General features: G+C 34.8%; 1 protein-coding gene across 7 annotated transcripts in view; it reads right to left on the reverse strand.

Annotated features, from left to right (window-relative positions):
• TTC7B (tetratricopeptide repeat domain 7B) overlaps nucleotides 1–24,021 on the reverse strand; it is a 145,598-nt gene that overhangs the window by 90,415 nt on the left and 31,162 nt on the right. For 4 of the 7 annotated variants that reach the window (XM_074908539.1, XM_074908538.1, XM_074908535.1 and 1 more), the window contains exons 4-7: nucleotides 19,545–19,675; nucleotides 17,339–17,460; nucleotides 3,441–3,519; nucleotides 1,168–1,340 (exon numbers count right to left, since the gene is read on the reverse strand). In XM_074908539.1, coding sequence (XP_074764640.1) covers nucleotides 1,168–1,340; nucleotides 3,441–3,519; nucleotides 17,339–17,460; nucleotides 19,545–19,675 — 505 coding nt within the window. Of the gene's footprint in view, nucleotides 1–1,167; nucleotides 1,341–3,440; nucleotides 3,571–9,496; nucleotides 9,536–16,899; nucleotides 16,924–17,338; nucleotides 17,461–19,544; nucleotides 19,676–24,021 lie in introns of all 7 variants that reach the window. The other 3 variants (XM_074908533.1, XM_074908537.1, XM_074908536.1) reach the window with 3 other exon arrangements.

The following is a 24,021-nucleotide window of genomic DNA, read 5'->3' on the forward strand; positions in this document are numbered from 1 at the left end:
TCTCAGTTCTCTGGCTCACAGTGCTTTCCAGCTTGTATCAAAACAAGCAAGCAATAGTTGTTGACTATATTAAATATACACATGCAAAATACAAGACCCCATAAGGACTTGTGTGTAGACTAAAAGAAGAGCGGTGCAAAAGTTGCAGATTATGTAAAATGAGCATGCAACAAAGTTTCATCGGATCAAATTTAGTATCAATGACATAAAAAAAACAATTTTAAAAGACAGTGGCAAATGATTAAGATTTCACCAGTATGCTCTGACAGAAGCACATTACTTTCAGGCAGTGAGTGCAAAATTTTGTCAATATATATTTCTGGCGCTGTCAGAGTGTGTGTGTCTAAGTAAAACTACCTTAGAAACCATTTTTCATTTGATCAGATAAAAGTTAATAGCTTGTTGTTTGTTTGTAAGAAAAAACTCAAATTCAAGGAAATGGCTATCCACATATAACACTAATTGTGATCGGTTTTGAAAAAAACCCACGCATTTTCAGGAAGGAAGGGATATACACCAAAGCTACTCTAGAATTAACTGTGGGATATGCTACACAAAAATGATCCATAGCACACCACTTAGCTGAATCACTGAAAGAATAAAACTCAACAAAAAGGTGGTATCAGAGAAATACCAAAAGTAACCTAAGAAGATTAAAAGGTAGCTGCCTTGGAAAATAAACTACCTTAGAAACTGCTAGATAAATTGGTAGATATGTTTTGGTTTTTTACGTTTCAGCAATATGGAGATTCACATTCATCCCTAACTCTTTCCTTTTTATGATAAAACAGAATAGAGGTCTAGAAACAGCACACAACTTTTAAAATGTGTGATCTCAGATTTGCCACTAAGTTCATGCTTTCTTTGGTATCTCAGGTATAATAAGAGATATTGACTCTACCATACACCCCAGTACAGAACCAAAAATATATTTTGAGAATTGAGAACAAGAGGTCTTGTGCATACAGTGCAAACTTGTTGAAGCAGCATGTTGTTTCCCTAGTTCTCTTCAAGGATTATATATATATACACACACACAGAGCATAGGAACATTCCCATTCACATTGGCCAATTCCTTCTATGTATTCAAAGATATAAACTAAATTACCCAGGCACTGGGTAATGATTGTGACTATAGAAACAAGAGAGGTATAAATTCAGCCATACTTTTCTCCAGTGTATACCCGCGGTCTTCTACTGAGTGCGTAATTCTTAGTATTTGAACCTTTTCGAAGCGGATCATCTAGGGGTGATTGGTGAGGAGGATCTTCTAGTGGATTCCAGTAACTCTGTTCACACATGCCTCGTAACAAAATTTCAGCCAGTTGTCGTGCTATCGTCTGTAAAAATGAAAGATACATTTTTTCCTTAGAAAGACCACATACAAACTCTTCAAAACTGCTTGGATTATTTCTAATGAAGACTAGTCATGCAGAATATATTTTCTGTTATTCTAAAACATCCAAAAAAACAGGCATACTGCTGTTTGAAAGGTACAAGTAGTCAGTTCAGTTCTCTTAACACGAAGAAAAAAAATGGCAATAACAAACAATTTTTCAGTGTTATCAGTTAGATCCAGATACTTCTGAAAGTATCAACAACACCAACTGTTGCTTCTAAGAGTGGAGCACATCCAGGTATATTTTCAGATATTTTTGTGCTCAATAACCACTACTGCCTCTCCAGGCCTGCAGCAGATGCTTCCGTGGGAGAGACCACAGTGGAACAGATATTTCCCTGTAGTCTGCAGAGAGGACCACAGTGGAGCAGATGTCCACACTGTGGCCTAATGAAAGGATGACGGTGGAGCAGGTTGATATTGCCTGAAGGAAATGCAGCTCATGGGAGGGACCCTGTGCTGGAGCAGGAGAACAGAGGGACTATTATGGACTCACCACAACCCTCCACCTGCCATGCAACACTGGGGAGTGGGAGGATAGGGAGACAAGGTAGAAGAGTCAAGAATGAAGGACTGAAGTTGAACCTGGGAAAGAGGGTGGGGTGAAGGTGTTTTAGTTTTAGTCTTTGTTTCTCACCATCCCACTCTCTTCTAACTGACAATAAATTAAGTTAATTTCTCCCAAGTCAAGTCTGTTTTGCCCATGACATTAACTGGTAAGCAAAGTCCCTCAACCCAGAAGCTTTTCTATCTTATTTTCTCCTGGTCATGTTAAGGAAGGGGAGCGAGAGAGCAGCTGGGTGAGCATCTATCAGCCAGCCAAGGTCAACCCACCACAGACAGTTATAGTCCAAACCCCAACTGACTGGGGCTTCTAACAACTTGTACTTGAAGATGCTGGTTTTTGCCACTGTTGGTAAGGCTCAGCAAGAGCGAAATGAGGTTGTAGATCAGCATGAAAAAGTTTCTTTTGACCAATTATTCTTGGCACAATATATGCAAGTGTAGAAATACTTAAATAAATATTATTTACGTAAATAAAATTAATTTAAAGCTTTGAAGTCATCCTATAATCCATAACCATCAGGTTAATCTTGTCTTTAATGTTTAATATGTATGCATACAGGCTGCATGACTACATATCTCGATGATGAAAACTCGGAGATAAGTATCAGAGCAGGAGAAAGTAAGCAAGATCTACATTTGCATCAGAATTGGCAGGATTTCCTAGCAACAGATGTGTAATGTTTAAACTACAGACAGCACCATATGATCTGCATCTTCCACCTTAATTCCTATAGCATAAGAAGCCCTTCATCTTTTATTTTGTTAAGGTTTGCAACAATATCCCTCTTCACTGAAAGTACATTATTTAATAATTTAATATCCTTACTAGGAATCAGTTATTAAATGAAGTAAGAAGCCAACCACTGGAAGTTTTAAAGACCTAATATTAGGAAACTAATCTAGGACATTTTGAAAATCACTACATTACAGCAAAAGATAAAAGCCTTGGCCCTTTATTATATAAAAGATGCAAAAGAGATAAATCACTCTTTTGGTAAAGGCTTCTTTTCTGACAATATAAATAACAAATCTTAATGATTTTGCTTTTATTGTTTCTTTAAAAATAAAGAAATGGTAACTTCCAACTAAAAAGAACACACACGAAGACACTGTCCTTTGCCCTTACTACCACTACCTTACAAAACCAGGAAACAGTACCCTTGTGAAACTGTGGGAAATCATAAATAGGGCAGTTATGATTAAGGTTGAAAGTATGGTCAGTCAGAGACCAGTCAGGCTTTGACCATAACCACAAATAGGAAAGAGAGACAGGGGAGAGACTGGGTGTCAAGCATTCCTTTTTATTTTAATCATTCACATAAGCTAGGACATGTAACCTTATAAAGTGGTGGATAACAGATCCTGATCAATATGCTGTGTAACTGATTGTCTCTAACTCATCCACTATATTTACGCTTTACCTGCCTACTACAATTCAGATGCAGCAATAGGAATATGGTTTAACATAACTTACCATTCGCAGATTTTGTGTAGTTCTTGTTTCGACAGCTCTCAGTAACTCTCTAAATCTACCAACTCCTCTTGTCAAGTTTCTGCATATAAATATAGAATTTGACAGTATTCCAACTTGGATGTAGTAACACCTTAATATATTATTCAATAAAGTTGTTAAAATACATGATATCGTATTTTTTCCCCCACATATCATCATCACCTTTCTATGAGAGAGATATAGATATTTTCATCTGGGAAACCCACCACTGATTACTGTAACAATATTCCCTGTTACTTGATTGAAAAAATAAATATTTTCATGATCAGTAGATAGTTCAAGAGAAAGCAAGGAAAAGTATAAGGAGTGACCACTCCAAAATGGGAAACAAACAAAACTGAAGTTGGTTCGCTAGTACAATGGCTTTAATTTTCATTTACATTAGGCTTCAAAGTATAGACTTTGGAAAAAAACCCAAACCAAATCATTCCATTTTAGCTACCTCTTGACACCTTAAAATAGGAAAATAAATAAGGAGTAAATCTTGTAATCCTCAGTGAAAGTAATGTAAAATTTTAAGCTACTTTTCAGAGAGGAAAGACCACAGCAAGGCCTTCCGTATGGCCAGAAGAGGACTGGGGGATCAGTGTTCTGTTCTTGACTCCAGCTGGCTTTTGGTGTGGCTTCTGCAACTCAAGTTTCTCTGTCTATGCTGGTTCCACTTCTGCTCCCTGAATGGTTTTTGCAAAGTGATTCAAGACCCTCAGAGAGAAGACATCATTCATATTAGCAATTTTAGCAGATGTGAATTTTCTTCTCAAACAACAGTTTTGAATGGTTTTACAGCTTTATCTTTTTCTCATCTCTATATCAGTTAATTCAGCTTTCTGTTATTCTACTGCACTTAAAGGCAATTGCAGATTTTTTTTTTATATTAACACTGTTAGTCTTTAAACTGGTGATGAACTTGGTCTGCCTTTTCGCTGAGCCGAACAACTGAACTCTGCAACCTCAACACATAACGTAGGATAGTCATTTCACTATTCAAAGTTTATTTGCAAAATATAATTATTTGATCAAAAGTGTGCTTTGTGTGAAATCATGGCTGTTATGTTATATAGTTGTATTATCTTAAGATGTGATTTTATGTGCAAGTTGCATATTTACCCAGCATGGGCTCAAACTGCAACTTTGTACAAATTCCAAAAAAGCCAACAGTTTTACACAGATCCTTTCTTTAAATTTAGTTACAGAATACCTGAAACCAGTGTTTGATGCAAGAGATCTTGTTGTAGAACTATAGAAGTCTTATCACTTTATCTAGAGACCTACTCATTTATTTCATTCTTCAGATTACATGACAGAGGTCATTTCTGCTCTGTTTTATATAATAAAGAATTATCAGCATATTTCAGAGACTTTAGTCTCCAGCACAGACAGACACCTTTTACTAGTACAATTTCACCTTCTAAAATATTTACATATAAGCTCATTTAAAAAGAACTAGCATTTCCAAATAACAAAACTTGTATAAACAGGTTGAAAGTTATGTCAAATTAAGACACGAGCTGATTAAATAGAACTAATCACCAGTCACACAAGAAATAATGACTGTTGTCAAAAGTCCACGTTACAGCAGAGCTTGACCACAGAGTGACCAGTTAGTATATATTAAAGAAAATTAATCTTGTGTATACATCTAACATGGAAACAACTGCATGAAAGATTATATTTATTTATATATTTCATACAGGCAGGCCTCAATATCTAATGAATACTACATCAGCTTCATATACTAATAAAGTAAGTACAGAAAGTCAGTAGGTCAAATTTTAAGACAACCTCTGTACTCAATGGAAGCTGGATACCTTCAGCACCTTTGGAAAGCCAAAATACATACCATTCAGTAATACCACATGCCAAATATTTTAGAGAGCCAAAACCAGACCACTGGAATCCCAGCTTTAAGTCCTCTAAGTGCATATTTCCCATGAATGGAGCTTTCTCTCAAGGACTGTATTGCAAAGTCACAGATGTGTCCTCATAACAAGATTTAAAAACCCAGAGTTGCCAAAAACCTGAAATGTCCCCTGCAAAACTGCCAAAAAAGAGTAAGAACTTGTCAGCTTGAAACACTGATTTCCCAGTACAGATGAAATATATACTATGTAGTAGAACTTCAAACCACAATCGTTTAAATCTTTATGAAATTGCAGGAATTAGCATTTCTTTCCATATGAAGTTTACTTCTTTTCATGTGTTACAACAACAACAACAACAAAAAACCTTTATGAAAAAGAATGCAACTTCTTTAAAAGTCCTTAAGAATTTTCTGACAGGTTGTTATTAACTACCTATTACATTTTCATAAGCATCTGCAAGGGTTTGAAACTTGTGACTGAAGTTCTACTGTATCATGGAAAAAGCAGTAAGACCATACAAGAAAAAATTCTGTTAAAATACAGAATTGTTTGCTTCATAAAGCATTTAACGCTAATCCACTGCACAAGTGAACACAAGCACAACACAGAAGTATACTAAAAAAAACCCCACAAACACTTCAAACTAAAATCTAAATCACCCAATAATTGAGTTAAATGCTTTGAGAGACACGTAATGAAGCAAAATATACCATGAACAATATGGTAGATCTCCACACTGCATTGCTTTTAGCAAAGTACATTTCCTGCATTTGTTAACAGTTTGTAACATTGGGGAGAAGAGGGTGGTGGCTATTCTGGCACATACTTTTCCTGCCTAACCTAGGAAGCACACAACTTTTACCTGCTTTTCACTACGATGTGCCTTCATGTTAGGAGTTCTGCCCATGCTGATTGAATGCCAGAGCAAAAAGGCAGGTTAACTTAGAAAACGAAGTCCCACAGTGTCTGTAAACGATTTTGAGATCCCTTCCCTTCTCAAGACAAGAAATTTTAAGGTACATGAACATGCACTCAGAACTGACACGTTTTCAGTAATTTCAAAGACAGCCCATAGATACACCACTGCTTGTTATGTACAGGTGTTTATATGACTGCCTCCATCAGAATATGCTTGAGGCAAGCCTTTTGAATTGCATCTTCCTAGTTTTTACAGACTAATTAAAATGTTTGCTGCTTTAAATCTTCAAGAAAAAAACAAAACTTCTTTGACTGTAAGTAGCACTATACCAGTTACAGACTGAGAACCAGGATTCAAAAGTACAATCTACTATTCAAAGTCTATTCAGATTGATGCCCTTAGGGCTAATTGGATCCATGTGTCCATATATTTGCACCCTAAACTCCAACAACTTATGTCAGAACCTAATTAATTATTGTGATGCAAGATCAACTTTTATGCTCCTTTGAAAACTTCAGGCAGCATTTCTGTTTAGAATAATGAAAATATTTTAACTGTACCTGTGCAAAGGTGCTTACTCCTAAGCAGAGAGAGAGAGATCAATAACTGCAGATATGATACAAGGAAAGTGCAGGATTAAAATCATGGGGCAATAAGGACAAACTTTCAATGCATGATCGGAAGACCTGAATATAAGCATGTAGGTCAGCAGTATGAAACTTTTGGCACAGACTTTGTCATCATCACCACCAAGAAGCCTCTTAGCTTTAAAAAACACGTTTGGGATCAGACACCACAATGTTTTGGCATTAGTGGTCCAGACAAACCTTACACCTGAGACTAATACTTATCTTTGTGTTTTTTAACACACACACACAAAAAAAAAGGCAGAAAAAAATCAACTGTTCAATAAGAAGTAGTCTATATTTGAAAGATGTTAGGATTAAAAAAATTTTTTAAAAAGGGAGAAGGTCTAATCACAATATACTCAAAACAGGCGACAAAAGAAATGTTTAAATCTAACCTCAGAAAGGCTGGTAAGATTAATTTATTACTTTGTATTTACAGCATGTTTTGATAATATCTTCTGCATTAGTGTAAGAATGGCTTTGTCAGGCGTTTTCCCTTATGCTTATCAATTAAAACCCCTAAAGCTTTAGTCTAACATCACCTTTTATAGATTAAACATGGGATTAGAATACATTTTTGTTTAGTGACCTTAGACCAAACCTTAACTGCTCTGCAATTTGTTGGTTAAATTGTCGTAATTCTCCCATTTAAAAGAGAAAAATATATCCAGAGCCATGCCAGTGAACAGGTTAAGTTACTTATACTAGCCTAACTATTACCTTACAGTATTTTGCTTAGAAAATATTCATGTTTTGAAAGGAGAGAAGACAATAACAATGAGATGTTGATTGCTTGATTAGAGCAATGAAACAGAAATTGCTTTTGGAACTGAGCCCGCTTCCCAACTGCACATTCTCTCTCCTTCTCTCTTTCTCTCTGTATTTGTATATAGAAAAAGAAATGCAATGTTTGTGAACTCAATGATACATTGTAAGTTTTAAAGTTTGGGGTTTTTCTCCCAAGAATACAAATAGCAAAGAAAAGAAAGGTATTTGTTTTAAAAGTAAGGAGGAAGGTCAGGCAAAACTCTTGATACACATGCCCATCAGAACAGTGTCATTTCAGTAACTTCGGTATGACTGACATGTTTACAAAAAAAAAACCCCAATGATTTAAATCCATACACTCTAGCTAATAACTTTTGGCCTATTAATAGTAATTTACACAGTATTAAGACCATAAATTATTTTATAATGAATCAAGTTACTATATAAGCAAAAAGTAAGAAATTGAGACTAACTCTTCAGCAGTAAGAGAACAACAGTCTCATAGCGAGGCATGCTATTTACCATCCTAGAGCAATTGCTTTATAAAACCCTACAAAGATGACTTTAAAATGGACTGAAGTTCTATGGCTTTCTGCAGTAACTTTAATAAAGACCTGACATCAAATGGACAAGGCTTCTGTACAACTGATGATGCTTCAGATGGTTGTGACTAATGTCTGTGTCTGTTCTCTCTCAGGCTTAAGGGGGGTGGAGGGAAGCATAATTTTATCCACAATTAGAAAAATAATGGATCTAATGCAACTGAAGTCACCTCAAGCAAACATCGTGGTAAGGTTTAGGTATCTTTCTATAAAAGGCAACACCGTTGCAGCTTCAGACAGTTCTGTTTTCCCTGTCTTCCTTTCATACTTATACTTTCAATATTCTCACAATACTGTATAATTTCCACAAAACATTGATTATCACTGGGTATTACTTTCTGAATTACATGTAGAAAATCCTTTATTTCCTGCCAGAATTTACACTATTCTTTTTTTAAGCACACTTTAAAAAAAAAATCATCATGATACACTTCTCATTTTACCCATTGTTAACTCATGTAGAACGAAAAATCCCAAGTATCTCAAATTCACTACAGAAAATCATGTTTGCTTGATGCTTGAAGGTTCTTGATGGATGTTTGGGATTATAAATGAAACATCTTCAGTGTGCCATTACAGCTATTTGAAATAGCCCAATCAAGCAGCAATTCTTGCATTTCTGCATTCAAAATGAAAACACTGCCTAGACTCCAGTTCCACTGGTAGCTAAGTCTACCTCTGAAAGAGGGAGGTCTCATTCTCCTCTCTTGGTGTTTGAACCTTTTCCCCACCATTCTTCCTTCTTCTCATCTTCCTACTCTCACCAGCATGGTCCTATCGCTTCTCTCACAGTCACACCAGGAATTATCACACCTTCCAGTGAATCAGTTCGCCTCAGTAAAATGACAGAAAGCTGTAAGTTCTTTGCTGTTTCTTTTCTGCTGTTTTGGAGAATTAAATGACTCCACAGAACAGCCAAAAAAATACCTGAGCCAGCAAAAAGCAAACAAGAAAAATGCATGCCAGGAGTGTAGGTATGGGGAAGATGAGAGCAGGTAACTCCAATTTACATAGCCAGGACACTACACATTTTTTTTACTGTTTCTCCTGACACCACCTCAGCTCTTCCTCAGAATGTCCCTTCATGTAAGTGTACATATACAATGCACTATATACATGTATATATGTGCATGTGTATACAGTAAGTACCAGATTCAACTACTAAGGCACAAGGACTGGATTCACAAAAGGACTTCTGTTACTGGAGACAGAGCACATTAGCAGTCTTGCGCTTTACCTCCTATTATTTTGCAAGCTTCCCTCTTCAAGCAGAGGTCTAGCCAGAGGAAGAAATGGGGGTAGGTTAAGAAGGTGCCAAAGAAAATAATAAACAAAAAAAGCCCATTCTTAAATTCACAAGAAAAAAGTCTAAACATGCCATAAATTTTTATTAAGGAAGTTAACAGAGGAAATAAACAGAATTTACTCTGGCAAATATTTAATACTGTATTACACATCAGTCAATTTGTATGGTCATAAACTCTACAGAGTTATTTCATCTATATTGAAAAGAAAACATTGAAAACTCCTACAAAACTAGAAGGAAGCATGTGGAGCCTCAACAGTGATTTTGTTTACAATACCAAACTGAAGACCTAGGAGGCCACTCAGTTTAATAGCAAGGATGATAAAAGCACAGAGAACTTCAGCAGAGACCAACATGGGCATGGTTTTACAACCTTCCTTAAAGATTCAAAGGTCAGAAATCAGCAGCAGAAACCATACAGGAAGTAACATGCAAGATTTTAAGCAGCAACAAAACAGCTGGGATGCATCAAAGTGTAACACTTGATAGAATCCAAAGAGCCAATCTGAAGCAACAGAGCAAATATTTGATCAGAAACAGTGCTGAGCAACAACAAACAGGGCCAAACCCTGAGTACTGGGTGTGGTTCAGCCATCCCAGTAGTGACACTGAAGAGAAAGGGTGAGAGAAGTAGAGAGTCACCCTTGCAATGAAAGCAAATGAGGGGCAACATCTATGAAGAATTAAGCTGAGTTGTGAAGGGGGGATTCACTAACATTGTATGGCTGTCCAACATGAAAACCAAAGAACAACATAGTGGACAGAGTGTGGAAACAGCAATACATTAAGTGTGAAAAATGGTAGCAAAAATGAACCAGGGAAGGAAGAATAAGAAAAGAACCAAATTAAGAGGTTATTTTACTGTTGATTTTCTCACTCTCTTGGTAACCCCTGAAGATGTTTAATTTTGAAGATACTGCTTCTGGTAGAGCTAGAGATGTTAAAATCAGATGACCATGCACAGTTTTCCACTACTTTAAGTTGTTCATGTGCCATTTATTCATCAGTACAGTTAATTAGAGTTTTGTCCTCTTATTGCCAACTCTTGTATTTGCTATCAGGTTGTTATACTAAAACAAAGTAAAATGGAGGACAATATTTCCTTTCCTCTTTTGCACACAATGGCAATTCTGAAAATGCTTACTAAGCTGTCTTTTACTTTTATATTCTTCAAATTAATCATGAACCAGTGTTCAATGTAATTGAGTACATTAACTTGGGAAAAGGCAGGGAGAGAGAGCCCAAACTCTCCAAATTCATACTATATACAACACACAAAATGTGACAACAGGGACAACACTTTCTGAAAGGAAAAGCCTGTGCAAATACTTCAAAACATACAAGCGGAATATTTATTAGTAATCACCTTTCTTTATACTCCTCCTCCATTCATTGCGGGTAAGAATTCATATAGCATGAGGCTTACAGCAACACTTCTTTCAGAAAAGAGAACATAAGACAACCTCTATAAAACATCTTGCCAACAGTCTTATAAAAATAACACAGTGAAGTAAATGAGATCACTTCTGAGTTGCTTACCAGACATGCTTCTGAATGTGAACTCTGAGGAGCTACTCGTTTCCAAAAAAACTGTTTTAAAATACCCATGCTGCAGTAACATGGGGATTTGGTAAACAGAAAGGCCCTGAAACTTTGTCAAAATTATTTATACATATGCACTACACTTATGCACAGGAAAGAAATACAATGTACAAAGGCATTACCATATTCCCAGAGAAGGAAGTGTTACTTTCACCTCAAAATACAGCGTATCAAACAGGAGTTCAGAAAAACGTGACTTGGGACAGTGGGCTAGCATTGGAAGAGAATTTGGGAGGCAGAAAAGGTCAGATCTAAGAGGTGTACCAGACCCAGAGAAAACTATTTCAGTACAAACACCAAAATGCCTGCATGTCAACCCCCCCAAAAAATTACTCCTCAGTAAACCAGCTGTGTAACACATTATCTTGCCAGTTACATATTTTAAAAGGAAAGGATGTGAAAATCAGGAGGCAGGAAGGGGAATTTTCCAATATTCACCTGAAAACATAAAAGTAAAGCTTGCATGCTTTTCAAGTGTCAACCAGTGGCTAGCGTTTCTGTAATATGCATTACGTCTCCAAGGTATTCACAGCAGTGAATACTCACCATGGTCAGTTTAATAACGCTTTTTATCTTAAAAAAATAGAAACAACTTTGTAAATTGCTTGGCCAGTGACAAGGAAATAATTTGAGTCACGGATACTTCGATAGAATCAGTGTGTTTTCAATGGCCTTTAGTCTCAGTAACAAATGAAAACAGACACACATAGCCTCAAACGCCTGCACAGTACTCAGCTTTTCTTAGTACTGTACCAGTCTTCTGTTCACTGATTTCTGAATATATAAAAACACTGGTACAATTCGACTGATATACAGCACTGCCTACAGATTACAAGGGTAGTGTTGAAGTGTCAAATAAAGTAATTTGGTAACTCTTTGCAAAAATAGCTTACAAAAAGTTATTACTATTTAAAATAAAGACAACTTGTCTTTTAGTACTAGGGGGTTTTTGTGGGGTTTCTTAAAGGTCTGTAGATAATTAGTCTCCTAGTTCTTCCAAAAGCCGCTTCCCTTTATTACTCCTGTGACTGAAATACATGTACTCTTTCCCTGGCAAACTTACCTTAAGGCTTAGCAAATCACTTTCTACTACTATCATAAAGAAATCTAGCACCAATTAGTTCTCCTACCTGCTAATTTTCTCCTTTTGAAGTTAACATGGTCAATTAACATTTCTGCAGTTAAAATTGGCAGCTTCAATCATTTTTAATCAATTCAAAAATATTCAACATGAAAAAATAACCGATGTAATTAGCAAGCAGTAATTCAAAATACTGAAATGTTAAACTATTACTAAAGCTTTAACAGAAATGGCCAAATGCTACATTCACAGAACAAAATCTTTTTCTCAGTGAAAATAACCATCATCCAGGTACAATTAACTAAGTGTTCTTTAAAGAAAAAACAGTATTAACGAAAAGAAACTCAAAAGACTTAATTAGTTGTAGGTTAGTGCAGCTCACATTCAGGTGATATATCTCATGAATGTTGTTCACAACACACCTAAATCCTAAACTTCAGAACTGAACCTCCATCTCTGGCAACAGGCAGAACAACTGGGCAAGGCCCTGAGCAAGCTGCTCTACACCAGCCATGTTCTGAGCAAGGGTTTGGCTCAAATGGCCCCTCGAACCCCCTTTCAACCTGTGAGATCCTATGAATCCATATCATACAAGTTGCAAGGGAAGGGATAAAAAGAAGAAAAAGAAATTAAAAACTTCTGGCATGCAAAGCAGTGTTTTTCAGAATATGGAAACCAGAGAAGGAAATAAAACCAAGCACATTAAATACAGCAGTAAAGCAAGCATTTTAGGGGAGAGCAGGGAAGTGCACTAAGTATTCCCCCCCAGTTTAAGGATCCAATACCATTTTGTTTGCTGCCCATCACAACACAACATAAAATCAAAACCTTGAATGTGGTACTTGCAAACACAAGCAACAGCCACAATCAGCAAGTCTTGTAGCACAGGGGCTAAAAAATGCTAAGTATCTTCTGGGAAAAAGTGAGCTAGAGTCAGAATTCCAACTGCAAATTATTAATATCAAAATTCAACATCAACTCAGATACTAACAACTTTTTCTGTGTGCCTTTTATAACTAATTATTACAAAAGTCATTTGAGATTATTTTGAATAGAAGTGATTCTTCATGTTTATAGCCACCTTTGTCCTCCACATAAAACTGCCAGAGTTCCTATCCGTAACTTCACAATGGAATCTTATTTTAAACTCTTGAAGTGAAGACAAAATTGTGAGCAATAAACACAAAACAAAGACTGAAAGAGAAAGCATTCCTGACAGATGACTTTATATGGATATCTGAGGGAATAATAATTTCCCCCCGTATGAGTAAGAACAGTGTCTTAAATAAGGATGTGGCAAGCATCTGATTTGACAGATATTAAACTATCCTTTGAAAACTCATTTTTGTTAGCAACTGTAAACCAGTGATTTTTGTCTGTATTTTGAATATATTCTGCCTTAGTTTCTGAACCACACAAACATGAAACCAGTTATCTCCAGGACAAAGTTGTTTTGAAAATTAGAATAGAATTAATTTAGTTTACTTTCCAATACAGCAGTGACATCTCACATGTAAAGAATTAGATACTTCATAGGACTTCAATGTTTTTGAATTCCATCTTACTTTCTATCCTTCACATAATGACCAATTGGTTTTGAGACAGATGTAGGATATGCGACAAGACCTCAACAGATTTCAGAGAGTGATGGGTAGCTAGCACTGTACTTTAATAATAGGACAGAAGAATTACTGGGTACATAAATTACTGTCCTTTCTCTCTCAGGGGCATTTTACTTGAAAATAGTTATGTTAAAGTATTAATGTCAACGTTCCTGTGCTTACAGCTTTTCTTGGAACAACATCAGGACTTTAAACTCCTGCAATCTGAAATTACAAAGCAACTACTAGACTAAAAAGAAGTTGTGTAATCAGCTTGAAAGACATTTAAAGTCACATATTTCATGATATTTTTTTAAAAGCACATAAACCCTATGTTTATGAACACATTTTAGAACAGTTTCCTCAACTGTTCATTACTCATTTCCAAACTGAAATGCTCCTCTGCTCCCAAGTGAAAAAAGATTATGTAGTTTGATTCTCTACTAAAATTATGTACACTTTGGAAGAAAACATTAATTTCAGATTTGTGTCTTAATAGAGAAATAAAATATTCTTCCATTCAGACTATTGCCACTTTAATTTTTTTTCCAATAGCAGTTAGACTAAGTTAAGTTTCAAACATTTTCTGGGTTTTCATACAAGATAATGCATATCTGAAAGTCACTTAATCCTCTACAAAAACTTGATTTCTTGGCTTAAATCTTTGTAGAGTTAGTGAACTAAGGGGACATTCAAAGCGGATCAACCAGCTTTCTGGGTAGCCAGAAATATTCCCTACATTTCTACTAAAATTATGCTCTTAAATTATCATCTTTTCTAGTTTGTAACTGATATATATACACAAAAATGATCCTTCCACTTCAACTGGAAGAAGTGTAATTAAAAGCAGTGATATGCCATCTGACCCCTAGATATGCAGCAACCACAAAAACCTACTCCACAGCAAAAAGCCTTCAGACAAATTCCATTTTCCGGCAGATTTTGAGAGATGTTTATTAGTACTTAATGCAGTGAAACTGAAGTCTAAAAAAACCCAGAAAAAAAAAAATAAATCCATAAACATCTATTCAGATCCTTCAGAATGCTCTAATGCATAAATTCCTATAGTCACTATGCTGGTAACAGGATAACATTTGAACTGACTCAAACGCATGCCAGGTTACAGTCTGATGAACAGAACTTTTATTTTACATTCAACTCTCCTGAGTGTCAGCCTCACTTCATGAACATATACAAATAAGAGATTCTACTGCATTGCAATATGAATAGCAGATTAAGTCTGCCTGTAAAAACAGACAGACACACTTTTCCTCTTCTCCTCCCTCATCACTCACAAGCAGTTCAACTCTGGTGATTCCTTGCCTCCTCCACAGAATTGAAGCCCTTTTAACATTTACAGCTTCAACTGCAAAAGAAGTTTATTTAAAATAAATGTTTCTGTTTCTAAACTGCCTATATTAAAGATATCTACATTTCCTCTCTTTGAAATTATTCATATAATCTTCACAATTTTAGATTAAATTCAAACCAAGTATGTTGTAAAGCTTAGTAGAAAGATCTTGAATATAATTTCTATAAAACTAACATCAGGAGAGATGACAAGTTTAAAAAATAAGCAAAGCATCCTTCAAATAAATGTATTAAAAAGCATGCTATAAATTTGTCCCTATTAGAAAAGTATATATGTAAAGTTCTGTTCAGTTCTGGTAAAACCAAGTTAAAAACTACAATAAATAAATAATTAATCAGAACAAAACAGAAGGGACCCGTAAAAGCAGCAGCATAACTAGCAGCCTGGAACAACAACCATATTAGGAAATCTTGAAAGAATTGGGATTGGCTATAAATTAAGAAATGAAACTAAAGGATATAATGGCAGGAATATGTAAAATAATAATGGGCACAGAGCTATTTTTCCTAACACCTCACTTCCTGTCATACCACAGAAAAAAGCAGCACTTCCAATGAAATTGGAAGAAACTTAAAATTAGATGTATCACGTATAATTAGCTCGTAAACAGCATGTGACCATTGTACTAAAGACTGCAAAAAAGATTATATACTTATGTCAGAGTTAACAAGAACACCAAGAGTTTCACTCTGAAGGATTAAAGTGTACATGAAATACAATCAACCTTTCCGAGGTCATACCAGACCAAGTGATACGGTCTGGGAAGAAGACTCCTCTGGGCTGGATGTTCTTTAATAACCCCACTGCATGATTTTTTTGTGTGGTTGTTTTTTGTTTTCTTAATTAATCTTAATCTGCAATGTCTATAGATTGATTCTATGCACATGTCAGATTAATCGGACCATTTCCATTCCTGGCCTTCAATCAAAATTCTTCAAAAGATGGATTTTTTAGCTTATTCTTAGCCATGATTGCCACTGGGATTCCTTCAATAAGTATATTTTATTTATCTTCTGTGCAGGCATGAAAACAGATATTTTATTTTTAGCTCCAGTAAATGAAAAAAATTAACTTTCAGAACATTCCATTCCTTCTGCAATTAAACGATGAAACCAGAACTAAAATGTAATTCTCTGATTATGTGTACTGCAGCACTACTACATTACTTTAAGAATGAGATTTCAAAAGTTTAGTGATCATTTCCATGCTGAAATCCCAGAACAGTTTGAAAACTTGGATAGCCTTTTGCCATCCTACCATCAGCACATTAAAATCTCGAACTCTTTACAGACACTGCACAATTTCCTTTCATCTCCTGTTTAAGTATTTGAAAGAATGAGAAATATTTTTGGTACAATATAGTAGTCCTATCAAGAGTTCCAATATTTCAATCAAACCACATCATCCTAGTGAAATAAGAAGCTTGTAGACAAATTTTTAAACTATGTGATTTCCACAACAAATCTCAGAAATGTACTTAAAAACCATTTGTGCCAAGTTTTGAAGCTCTTAAAAATGGAGAGTTGTATTCCTTTTTTCACCTTCTGTGATTATCTGAATTTATTTTTAGGCTCTTAAAGGAAGCCTTATTTAAAATAAATTATAAAGAATCTCCCATGCAGAATCTAAAAGGATCTATAAAGCGGGTACAATGGAGATTGTATACTTGTATACATACTGTTGATCTTCATGCACATTTATCCTGCAGCATAATGTTAAAATAAGTGATAACTGAAGAGATTTGGAAAAAAATTACAAAATCAAAATTATAAAACCCAAGAGTTTCAATATTTTGTCAATCACTTTCTAATAGTGTCTAGTTAAGAAAGTAAAAGAAATTTCAAATAGTTAAAATTTAAGGTATTTTAAGTTCTCACATTTAGTAAGTAAAATATGAAATGCTTTCTGTTTAATATATTTTGATCAACCAATTTTACTATATGTAAATAAATGCAATATGGGCAGCCTTACTATTTCAATCAAAATGTTACTATTTTATTAATGAGGCCTCATGATTACACAGTCCACAATTGCTAAAAATTATGATGCCCAGTTAGATCACAAATTCAAAAATTAAACAAATAAGCAAACACAAAAAAAGGAGAATCAAATCTTACCCATTCTTGAAATATAAAACATGTGCTCTTTGAAGTCCTGTTTCCAGGAAAAAACCAAGTTCTTGTTCATGTGCAGTGGGCCCCGGCTTCGGGCTTCTGTTTTGTATATTGGCATTAATTACCTAATAGAACAAAAGAAAAAGGAAAAAATATGTATTTAGAAAAAAAATATCAAGTTTTGTGGACTTTTAAACAGAAGTTAATACCTAATGTCGGAGAAGTCGCTTTCATTTGAAGGTGGTGGCTATCCTTACCTCCATTCCCACCTAAATATAAATCTTTTTGCTCTTGGCTATACTCTTAAGGGTAATTTCTTCACCAAGCAGAAATGCTGCTAAGAAAAATTTTATAATACTTTTCCAGAAATTTTTATTAAGAATGGTATACCAAAGTATATGAAAAAGTATATTTGCAACTTTATTCAGTAGCAGCTGATGGTATTGAAAACTTAAAACATTTGCAAGTTACTGCTGCAGAAAGCATTACGAAGATTAAGTCATCTCCAGAGTGATTTCCAAAACATAATTTAGAAATAACTTAATTTGTATTACATCAACATTAAAAATGCACTCTCAAAATGGAGAGCTATCAGCTTTCATTTGCCTTCATGTTCACCACACATAGTCTACCAGCCACTAAAAGACAATAACAAAACAACCAAGAAAACCCAAAGCAAAAAACCCTAATAAAAATGTGTATGTATTATTTAAAGTTTGAATTACTTCTCCCCATCACATCAAAGTATTCTTTCCCCTTCCTTTTGCTTGTGTGATCATAACTTTATCTTACATTCTCTCCAAAGACAACTGTCACATGACAGGTCTGAGGCTTGTAAGCAATAGGTCTGGAAAAGAGGGGCAGATTGATACTGCTAGCTTGCTTCATTCTAAAAGTATTCACAAGCCAAAGAACAGAGCACAAGTGTGTTGTATTTTGTCCAGGCATAGCTCAAAGTAAATAAAATGCAACAGTGTGTAACTCTTAGAAACAAAGGGTACCACAAATTTTCTTTTCTTAAAAAAAAAGCATTCATATATTCATACCACTTGAAGGGTTTCTGTTAAGTGGTAAGAAACAAGACAAGGTTAAAGGTGTAAATGACAACAAAAGGAGGAAATTAAAGAGCCTATGTATCCCTTTAAATTCAGATAAAGTTTGAAGCTTTTAAATCATGAAGCATTACACTTTACAAATAAAGAGTCTAACTATAACTTCCCATAATTCATAATCCATAATTTACAAAACAGGGGGAAAAAAACCCTAACAGTAACTTGCCTAATATTCTGCAGAGCTGTTTGTAGGTTATATTTTGTCTAACATTAAGAAGCTCAGATATATCAGGTTTCATCAATAAAAACCAGGTCTCCTGCATATCTAATACCTCGGATTTTAATAGTAACTGTTGTCTCATACATACAGTGAGTAATATATTAATAAGATAAAATGAGAAATGGACCTTCAAGTCCAAGAACATTGTCCTGATCCAATTTATAGAACTATTAAGATTTATTTGAAGTTCATCTATATTTTAAAATTGTATATTTATCTGTTCATCACATCTGATGATTTTTCATTGTCCAAGGATTTTGCCTATTAGTTGAAGCAAACACACTTTCAGTTAGTATTCTGGACACCCCACTGATACATCAAGTGTCTTGCTGACAGGTACAATGTTATGTCAGCATTTTACCTTCAAGTAGTTTCATAAAGAGGATTTAAGAGCACTTAAGTTATTGCTCCAGATAAATATCAACAAGATCAATTTTCAATCTTTACAGCTTCATTTTGAATTGAATTCTTGTTAAGAATTATCTGAAAAGCCAGCAAATATATACATACAATGTACATATTCTGACAAGTGTGTTTGAAGAACACCATAATCCCACATTGATAAATGAACTACCACAGGGTAACAACAGGCCACAGATCAGCATCTTGAATATACAGTGTAGTTCAGAGGAGCTCTGTCCCTCTTCAGACTACCAGCAGTATTTTCTAAGAGATCAGAATGAGAGAACAGTCAGGATGACAGCTACCAGACATCCATTAAAGCACACTAATTTATTGTCCAATTGTAAGTGTGCATTAAAGTTCTAAGAAAACAAATATTAGACATCTTTTAGTTGAGTTACCCAAATGTTGATAACACCACATCAATGAAAGATGATATCCGCAATTCTCAACTAAGCAAACCATCCCAGCTTACTCTTTCTATCTCCTGAAGGTACAGAAGAGCAATATCCCCAGCCTTCTCATAGCATGTAACAATTTCTTGTTCACGGTCCACATGGAGGTTGCTAGCAGAAGAAGAAATTGGCAACTTCTCAAGACAGAGACCTGGGAGATAAAAAAAGAAAAAAAAATTCAAACGAAGCATTAAAAACTAATGTCATATAATGCTATGCCTAAATAAAGTCCAGGTTAAGTCCCTTTGGTCAGAAGAAACAAAGAAAAAAAAACAAAACCAAAAACTTCTGAAGGTATGGTCCTCTGATACAGACACTAATAAATATATAAATAAATACGAGAAGTAGCAATGTTTTTAGAGCAATTTTGATTGTCACATTATGACAGTCTACCACAAAAGTGCCTAGGGTCTTTCGATACCAGTTTTAAATTACTGAATACATCTTCACTTTTCCAGAGTGGTCACAGAAACCAAGGCAGGCTGAAGAAGGGCACTCAAGCTAATGCTACACTTAGTAACAGTGCAAGGCAGAAGCACCTATAAATTCAAATACATTTTCAAAAAAGTAAGGGGTTAGGAAGTGTAATTTTTGTCTGTAAATTTAGTAAGAGGTAGCTTGCTCTCATCAATGCACATAAGTCTTTTCCTCTCAGACTTACTCAACAAATACATTACCTGGTGCTTTGAAGGAAAAAGTCTTTAATTGTCTAAAACAAAAATCCAACAACTCTTATAACGCTATCTCCTGCACAAGCCACTTCTGTTACAGTTATTTACAAAATAATTAGAGGAAACATCTAGAAAGGACCTCAGAAATACTAATCTATTTATCTGACCAAGGAATCAAACAACCCCAGACTTGTCTAAACTGTTCTGAAAAGCCTCTGACAAGAGGGATGCCTTGGCCTTCCTATACAAATTATTACAGAGCTCAACTATTCTCGTAATTAGCATTTTTTCCTAACAACTAGATCTCTCTCCCTAGATTAATTACTCCTAGTCTTCTTCAAAGAGAGATTATTCCTTTCTTTACAAAATGTTCAATGTTTATCTAGAGAGAGAGATGCTTGCAACAAAGAATTATGATTTTAATTCATTTCTCTTTTCATGCTTCCTTGACAGTTAATAATTTTTATCTCTTCTGGACCATCTCCAACTGGTTACCTCTATCTTGACTCAGTGTGCCAAAACTAGATACACAGCTCCACATGAGACTCCACTGAGCAGAGAAGATGAAAGACTTGCCATTTTTAATATAGGATACCTTTAAAAAAACCCCAAAACACACAAATAAAAAACTAAACCCAGATCAGGAGAACTTTTGTGCTTTCCCTTACATATTAGTTCTGTTTATGATCTGCAACAGATCACCAGATATTTTGGAAGACAACCGCCTCATCAGTTACCCCATCTTAAATTTATTTGAATAATTATTTGTATTTGAAGTGTAGCACTTTCCACATGTTCTTAAGAGATTTATTTCAGGTTATTCTTCCAGCTTGTCAGCAGTAAATGCTGATCCTAAAGTGCCTTCAACTGCTCGCACATTACAATAATTCACAATTTAAATGACCATATTCTCAATCCATCATCCAAGATCTTCAGAATCCATTTCTGGAGAAACTAAAAACAAAACCAAAACACATAGGTATATACTGGGCAGTCTGTAGAATGACAGGTAGTACAAAATCCCAGTTTGGAGAATAGTTTATCAAAGAATTTCTGTCCATCAACACTGTAAGGTAGGGACAGTACATTTCATTGGACTACAGTTTTCTTACTACTTGGGAAGACACAGCCATGGAATCTGGAGTTTGTTCATTGATAAACTCAAAACCATACAATATTTGTTTTAAAACATCTATTAAGTTTCAATATCTCTCTATAGAAGTATAACTCATCTGTATAAAAATAATAATTAAAAAATTAATTTTTTTTTTAATTATTTTTTTTTAAATCAAGCCATCTTTCTGACTTGAAAGACTGCCTTAAGTCTGTATCAGTTTGTTGGTCACCTTTACCCGCCGATCCACCATTTCACTATTATAAACAACATATATCCTACAGTTCTATTTGCTAGCTATACATCCAGTTAAGGCAAAATTCTGACTTTGGGAATAACCACTCTGCTAAAGGCAAAATAAAATTCAACATCCTTTTCAAAAACTATAGAAAAAGGTCAGCTACGCTGCTACTGCAGTAGACTTGAATGAATTCTCTAAGATCTAAATGTAAGGTTCATGCTGGATAGAAAGTTTGCAGTGTCCTACACAAACACCATCAAACTCAGACTTAGAGGTGACCATAAAATACAATAAACAAGCTGCAATAAAAATGTCAAATGATTGAAAGCACAAGATAGTTGATAAGCGGATCACTTCTCCCCACCCCTTCTCTCCTATGACATGAACAGTCAGTGCCCCAGAGTAATCCTCCACTACATGAAACATATTACTCAACTGGCTATTTGTAGATTTGACTTGGACTTATTATTTCTATTTTTATACTTTATACCACAGATATAATCTTTTCAATCTGAAAAACTCACTCTAAGAACATTCTCTCATTTTAGCTGAGAATTTTCTTTAAGATATTAAAGCACCTCAGTACTCTACCAGAAACTTTAAGTAATTCTAAGTGTTCTTTGATGAAGTATATAACATAATTTCTTAGAGTAACTTTTTTATACAACTGTTATTCACTGTAGTTTTCCAGGATACTTATTACAACGCAGCAAAGTATATATATTTTAAGCATGCAATGCTTTTCAGCAGGAAAGTTCATTTGGAGAACTATTCTGAAATGAGCACTTAACAGGATGGTTTGGACACTATTTGCTTTGATGACACAAGGAATAGTTACAATTCAATACTGTATTAAAAATGAAATAGTATCAATTAGAAGAAAAATCCTGAATAAATTATGATTTCTGTAACAGGTTAAAATTAGAGTCCCTCCAGACTACTCATTTAATTTTTTTCTTAAATACAGATGAAATTTAAGAAATAATGTATTAAAGTATATAAAAGTATTATTTCATTTTAAACAGATATAAACAGCAACACAGCAATAACCGCCACATAAGATACTGCTCACTTCTTCATAAGCATACTGAGAAACAACAAAAAGTTAATTATAATAGGCTTTACTATATTAGACCCTTGAAAAAAGAACAAGCAATTGGTAACATACAGCATTGAGAAACACATGAATTCCAGAGAAATATATATCGCCCTAAATTATCTGCTGAAGACTTCTGCATATATTCAGACAAGTCAGTTCTGTCCTTTGTGCTAGTTTCCACACGTGCCAGGCAGGAATCTCTGCTATTCTTCCTCAAAAGGCAGGAATTTCTTTAACGGTTCATAAACTGCTTTGAGATATTTGAAAAAGAGCTACATGTTACTACTACAAAATATTATCACACTTGTTGTAAAGGTCATAGCTGTTGGTTTATTTAACTTCTATTGGTTATTTTGTTTTATTCTGCATTCAAGAATATCACATCCATTGGTATCACAAGTTGACTTTGATATTCATGGCTTTTAAGTTGAAGCCCTTCCAGTCAAAATCACCTTCAGCAAAAGCTCCCAACAAACTGGGTCAGTTTTATTTTGGGAAGACACTTATCTCATACATATCTAGTCCTGATATCAAGCAAGATGACTCCTGAGGGAAAAGAAAGTGAGAAGAGGTGAAATGAATACGAGTCTGTACCAGTTAAGCTTACATGTTTTGCAAAGTAACTCTAAAATTGCTTGTCAAAAGAGCAAAACAGCAACAAACAGTATTTGGACAAGAAAAGAGTATGTCTGATATTTAAATTACATTATAACTAGCAAAGGTTTTCTTTAAATTTTCAAAAACTTTATAAATTATCTGTATTTTGTAAAATATTCAGAAAGTAAACAATAGACAGCTTTATCACTTATTGCAAGTGGCATTCTTGTGAATATAGTCTCAAATTAGTGGCCAAGGTTGTCAAGTAAAGCATTTAATTTTTCACTAATGCAAGAGCAGATCAGCCTCCCACACATGCACACATTGACCACTACCCAAAAAAGAGAACTTCTCATTCAGAGCAAGTAACAAACTAACAATTTTTAAGAAGCCCCCGTACAATAGATTTGCTTGTTCTTTGATAATCAACCATTTTTATGTTAAGGACAATGACAGTAATTACTTTTCATTTACAAAAAACTTTTATTTTTTTTAAAAAAAACAGACTTATCAGTTCTGTGGTAGAACCGATTAGCTAACACTCCCATTTCATTACACAGAGTAAACCAAAAATTATTATAAGGTCAAAAGGGAATCCACAGCACATCTCAGATCTTTACCAAGTACTCCTACCACACAGACCACTACTGAGACCATTAAAAAAACCCACAAAACACAAGGCTGAGAAAAGCCTATCACATTTACTACACTGAGTATCTGAGGATCTTCCATGATGCCAGACAGTACCATGTCTGCATAAATTTTAGAGACCACA

Source organism: Athene noctua, chromosome 6 (genome assembly GCF_965140245.1).
Source record: "Athene noctua chromosome 6, bAthNoc1.hap1.1, whole genome shotgun sequence".
Classification (NCBI taxonomy): domain Eukaryota; kingdom Metazoa; phylum Chordata; class Aves; order Strigiformes; family Strigidae; genus Athene; species Athene noctua.